This window comes from Sinocyclocheilus grahami, unplaced genomic scaffold (assembly GCF_001515645.1).
Source record: "Sinocyclocheilus grahami isolate Dianchi unplaced genomic scaffold, SAMN03320097.WGS_v1.1 scaffold124.1, whole genome shotgun sequence".
NCBI lineage: Eukaryota > Metazoa > Chordata > Actinopteri > Cypriniformes > Cyprinidae > Sinocyclocheilus > Sinocyclocheilus grahami.
This window is the reverse complement of record NW_015505303.1, coordinates 608,697-615,326: the sequence shown is the minus strand read 5'-3', so window position 1 is coordinate 615,326 and position 6,630 is coordinate 608,697. Positions and strand designations below refer to the sequence as shown.

Here is a 6,630-nt window from a genome sequence, read left to right as displayed (position 1 = left end):
TGTTCAAATGTGGACAAATGGTTACACATAGATGTGTGCACACACACTGTCAGAGCTGTGTGAGATCACTACCATCCTGCTTTTGTGGGGGTGGGTAGGGGTGTTAATTTTTTCCCCCATAGGTTTTTAACATTCTAAAAGCTCTTTATTCCAAAGATACTATAAGCTAGTAGGTGTAATGTATTCTAGGTTGCATCAGAAGTATTGCAAGTATTACGTACTACAATAAAACATGCACGTACAATAAACAATAAAACGTGCATGGACATAAAAAAGGAAATGTACTTTTGGTACTTAAGTACTTTTAAAAGCAAGTACTTCTGTACTTTTACTTAAGTAAAAATCTGTCTTTACAACTTTTACTTGTAATGGAGTAATATTTGACCAGCAGTATCTGTACTTTCACTCAAGTAATAGAGTTGAGTACTTTGTCCGCCTCTGATTTCCACAGCCTTCTTTGATCATATTTACCAAGAGTGCCAATAATTCTGACCACGACTGTAGGTACTGCTTATGTTATAAATTTAGGTATTACCTATTTCCTTTCCTAATCCAGAGTTTTTGAGAGAACCTGCAGACGATACCACTGCGCAGGTCTTAAATGGGCCGATATCAGCAGTTATTTGCCGCAGAGGTAACTGAGAGGCCCAAGGAAACCCAGAAAATGGCTCCATATCTGGTGTTAAAGTTGCAATCTGAACCATCTTCTTGATTTGACAAAGAAGTTCAGGGCCACTGAGTTTAGAACGACGTGCTGCACTCTCAGGTCCAGGGTAACGAACTCCATATTTATTCATTGCCTAAAACAAAAACAAAAAAGATTATGATAGATCTCAGGGTTTCCGCGGGTCTTAATAAAAGTCTTAAATCTAGTTGTATCAAATTTAAAGCCTTAAAAAGCCTTACATTTTACAAGAAAGTCTTAATTATGATTTCAAGAGGTCTTAAATTTGGGGACGGAAAGACCAGAATTGCGATATGGCTGAATGTGATGATTAAACTTCAAAAGGCTATAAACGAGCACTGCACGTTCAAAGTCCGCTGCTTTGTGTACAGCGTTACCGGGGAAATGGTTATATTTCTACCAAACGCTCCACCTGCTGGCAGAGAATGAATGAGCATTTTCAACAAAAAAAAAACTGTTGTTTTGTTCAGAGTTCAGACCAATGCAAAAACCGACCCATGTTTTTACCCCGCAAACACGCAGAGCTTTAAATGTGAACTGGTGGATTGATAAGACGACAATGCATTATAAAAATCTAAACAGTATAGGGGTGTGCGATGTGATATTATCGAGTATCTCGCGAAAAGCAAAACAAAACACCTACAGAGTGCACGCATACATTAGATTATGAAGTCTAGTAGGTTAGACTAGTGAGTGCGCGCATTTATATTGCATTTTTTCACTGCATTAATCGGTCTATTAAAATGCATTTAGAAAAATGCATTTTATACAACAGTTCAATAAACAAGTAGTTAATATTAAGAGACTTACGTTTTAGACATCATATTTCCTGTTTTTGCTCTATGTCTCCAACAAAAATCATTCCAAACACAGCCACAGTGCTATTTTGCGTCTCTGAGCAAAATGGTGATGTTTTGTTCCTGAATGAATCAACTGTTTAAATGATTCGGTTCAATCGTAATGACTCACTTAACAGTGACTTGCTGCCACCTGGCGGTTTTAATTTCATATTTAAGGTACCTTTTCATTTTTTTAATAATTTCAAACATCAGTTTTCAATGTTTTATGTTTAAAATATCAAAACATTATTCATGCATTTGTAACTGCAGGTTAAAGTATTCCATGTCCCTCAGAGCTGCATTAAACAGTGTGTAAATACATCTAAATGCCACTTCTAATGCAGCTTCTGTGTTTCCTCTGCATTGCAAAGATCAATTTTGTTGATACCGATTTCATTTGCTTGGTAACAGCCCAAATGCAAGAATTTGACTCAAAAGATGGTGCACACTTTTAGAAAAAATGGCTTAAAAGGTAAAAATGCCTATAAAACTTGTAACTTGGAAGTTTAATTAATTTCTATTACAGCTGTGAACTGACCACACAGCATATGAAGATTATCAAAAAAAATTCAGGAGTCAGCTGTCAGCACAATTAGAGATAAGATATCAGCACAATAACACACTCTATAGCAAAATATTGTCTAATTATTGTGATATATCTTATATTAATCGAGATACAATTTTTTGTCAATATCGCACACCCCTAATTTATGTTATTTCATTGATATAATAATTTTTTTATCATAATTGTTTAAATTAATATAATAATTAATACTTTTGACTCCTCCATTTTCTTAAAAATGGTTTAAAGGCTGAAATGTAAAGTTTATCATTTTATAACATTTTGTTTTTGTGTAAACTTGTATCTGAACTGTAAATTATGCTTTTTACAGTAATTTTACGGTTTAATATGGTACTATAGACATTGCCCTACCCCGCTCATATGGTATTAATTTTATTTGTGCAGGTCTTAAAAAGGTCTTAAATTTGAGCTTAAAAATCCTGCAGAAACCCTGAGAGAGAGAGAGACTCATCCTCTAAACACACTCGCTCTTCAGTTAGTCCATAAAACCCAGCTCCTCACTGACTACAGCTTCAACCCCAAAGCCATTATTTACATTTACATTTACATTTACATTTAGTCATTTAGCAGACGCTTTTATCCAAAGCGACTTACAATTGGGGGATACATAAAGCGATTCTTCTTAAGAGAGGCAAACAGACACAAGAAGTGGTTGTAATACCAAGTTCTTAGACATTGTTCAAATAAGTACAAGCTAGAAAGATTATTAAAGAAATTGACAAAAATCTAAAAGACACTCATGATGAATCTCTAAAAATACACTTTGACCTCCAAAATAAACTCCAATGCTACTCAACCCTAAACAGAACCACTAAATTTGGCAATTATTTATTGAATAAACCATTTAAAGAAAGACAAATCCTCTCCAAATACAGATTTAGTTACCATGATTTAGAAATAGAGAGAGGAAGACATAGACAAACATGGACAGAGCAAGAGCAGAGAATCTGTAGAAACTGTGATCTACAGCAAATAGAGAACGAGAAACACTTTCTGCTGATTTGTCCTAAATATCACAATGTGAGGGGAACATTTCTCCCCAGATTTGAAGCCCTGATCCCATCATTTACTGAACTTAGTGATACTGAGAAAATGCCCTTTTTACTTGATGACAACACAGCTGCACTAGCTGCTAAATATGTATTAACCATTCACAATGTTAGATGTATATATATATATATATATATATATATATGTTAATGCTTTGGCAACATTGTGTTACACAGTCATGCTAATTAAGCTTAATTGAATTGAGAGTGAGAGAGAGAGAGAGAGGATGAAAGTTGCGTGTGAGAACCTGCGTCTGCGCGCCTCTCTCTACAAGCAATGAGGCTTAGTTATTTCAAAAACAGCGATTTTACCCCCTGACAATAAAATCAGAAATGGACTTTAACGGCCAACGCCCCCGCTTAATAGAGATGGTCTGGGTTTCGTGATCCTGCTTCACGGGCCTCAATCCAAGCAGGGCTTTTCAAAAATTCAGTGCAAGCCATTTGTCCATTTCAGAGTGACAGTATGAGATTAATACATAATGTTTTTGCTCAAAACTCACTCTACTGGGACCTAATGCAGATATTGTATACCATAGACTGACGAATAAATACATTAGGAGACAGAATGTAGAAGTTTACAGTCACCGTAATTTGGGAATTATGATCACGCAATATTGACTGGATCGGAAGAGAATCGTCTTTCTGCGAGTCATTAAGTAAATATGGTTCTATATTCCGATTAAATAAATGTGAAGTAATCGTGTGAATACATAATGTGCGCACTTTTGAAGTAAAAGTTTGTATGTTGTGTAGCGAAGCACTGATCAAGATTAAATGGATGCAAACGCGATTGAATATGTACAGGTTTATGTCTCGTTATTCTATTCAAAATATCATTAACTCCAGGTTGATTTTGCATTCCTGGCAGAAATAAGAACTATTCGTGTCATTGTAACCAAGTATTATCATAAATAGTGGTCAAATATTGAAGCCATTTAATCTCAAGGTCAAATCTGAATATTTATTGTAAAAATGTTTCTGTAACAGCTGCCAAATATGTATATATACCGTGCTGCTTCAAAGTTTGTGAACCCATTAGAATTTTCTATATTTCTGCATAAATATCACTCAAAACATAATCAGTTTCACACAAGTCCTGAAAGTAGACAAAGAGAACCCAAACAAACAAATAAGACAAAAATATTTTCTTTGCCATTTATTTATTTACTAAGAAAAATGATCCAGTGTTGCATATCTGTGAGTGGCAACAGCTTTCAGTATCTGGTCTGACCCCCTTTTGCACCAATAACTGCAGGTAATGTTTCTTGTAACTGCTGATCAGTCCTGCACAACATCTTGTGCCTCCATTCCTCAGTACAGAACCTCTTCAGCTCTGTGATGTTGGTGGGTTTCCTCCTATGAACTGCTTGCTTCAACTCCTGCCACAATTTCAATTGGATTAAGGTCCGGGCTTTGACTTGACCATTACGAAACATTCGCTTTGTTCTTCTTTAACCATTCTTTGGTAGAACATCTTGTGTGCTTGGGGTCGTTGTCTTGCTGCATGACCCACTTTCTCTTGAGAATTAGTTCAGACAGATGTCCTGATATAATTATACTTCATTGTTCCATCAATGATGGCAAACTGTCCTGGTCCAGATGCAGCAAAACAGGCCCAAACCATGATACCACCACCATCTTTCACAGATGGTATAAAGTTCTTATGCTGGAATGCAGTGTGTTCTTTTCTTCAAACATAACACTTCTCATTTAAACCAAAAAGTTATATTTTGGCATCATTTGTTCACAAACCATTTCTCCAGTAGCCCTCTGGCTTGTCCACATGATCTTTAGCAAACTGCAGATGGGCAGCAATGTTCTTTTCGGATGCACCATGCACGCCGTGGTTGTTCAGTGTTCTCCTGATGGTGGACTCATGAACATTAGCCAATGTGAGAAAGCTTTAGTTGCTAAAAGTTACCCTGGGTTCCTTTGCAACCTTGCAGACTATTACACGTCTTGCTTTCGGAGTGATCTTTGTTGGTCAATCACTCCTGGGGAGGGTAACGGTGGTCTTGAATTTCCTCATTTGTACACAATCTGTCCGACTGTGGATTTGTGGAGTCAAAACACTTGAGATGTTTTTGTAACTTTTTCTAGCCTAATGAGCAACAGCAACTCTTTTTCTGAGGTCCTCCGAGATCTCCTTTGTTCATGGCTTGATACACTTCCACAAACATGATCAGACTTTGATCCCTGTTCTTTAAATAAAACAGGGCACGCACTGACACCTGATAGTTATTTCACTGATTGAAAACAAACTCTGAAAGACTAATTTCACCTTCAAATTAACTGCCAATCCTAGAGGTTCACATACCTTTGCCACTCACAGAGATGTAACATTGGTGTCATTTTCCTAAATAAATGACAAGGAACATATTTTTGTCTCACTTGTTTGTTTGGGTTCTCTTTGTCTACTTTTAGGACTTGAAATTTTGATAATGTTTTGTGACATATTTATGCAGAAATATACAAACCCAATTCCAAAAAAGTTGGGACACTGTACAAATTGTGAGTAAAAAAAGGAATGGAATAATTTACAAATCTCATAAACTTATATTTTATTCACAATAGAATATAGATAATATATCAAATGTTGAAAGTGAGACATTTTGAAAGGTCATGCCAAATATTGGCTCATTTTGGATTTCATGAGAGCTACACATTCCAAAAAAGTTGGGACAGGTAGCAATAAGAGGCCGGAAAAGTTAAATGTACATATAAGGAACAGCTGGAGGACCAATTTGCAACTTATTAGGTCAATTGGCAACATGATTGGGTATAAAAAGAGCCTCTCAGAGTAGTTTGCAGACTGTTATAAAAAGAAGAGGGGATGCCACACAGTGGTAAACATGGCCTTGTCCCAACTTTTTTGAGATGTATTGATGCCATGAAATTTAAAATCAACTTATTTTTCCCTTAAAATGATACATTTTCTCAGTTTAAACATTTGATATGTCATCTGTTGTATTCTGAATGAAATATTGAAATTTGAAACTTCCACATCATTGCATTCTGTTTTTATTCACAATTTGTACATTGTCCCAACTTTTTTGGAATCGGGTTTGTAGAAAATTCTAAAGGGTTCATAAACTTTCAAGCGACAATGACAATGTATATATAAGGGGCATTTCCTCCTCCGAGGCAAGGTCTCCTCTCCTCAAAAGTGGATGAGAAAATAATCGATATTACAAAAATAAAAACGCTAATGACTAAATATGACATTATAAAAACGAGTGACTTTTAGACTTTTGAAGTAACACTGTCCAACAGCGATACCCGCAGGTATCCATAGACTTTCTACAGAGACTCTAAAGCGTGCGACTTTTCTGGAGGCTCATTGAGATGAATGGGGAAAAGTCACGTGAGCGGAGGCAATGCCTCCATCGCGCTATAATTTGTCATATCCATATAATTGGATATGACAACCCCCCCCCCCCCCAATTTTCTACACAAAAACACCCCAAAAAC

At 36.2% G+C, this 6,630-nt stretch overlaps 1 protein-coding gene across 1 annotated transcript in view; it reads right to left on the bottom strand.

Moving 5' to 3' along the window:
- Positions 1-6,630, bottom strand: part of LOC107590095 (beta-galactoside alpha-2,6-sialyltransferase 1-like) — a 33,011-nt gene that overhangs the window by 19,903 nt on the left and 6,478 nt on the right. The window contains exon 4 of the mRNA XM_016278712.1: positions 536-800. Within this exon, the coding sequence (XP_016134198.1) occupies positions 536-800 (265 nt within the window). The remainder of the gene's footprint in view (positions 1-535; positions 801-6,630) is intronic.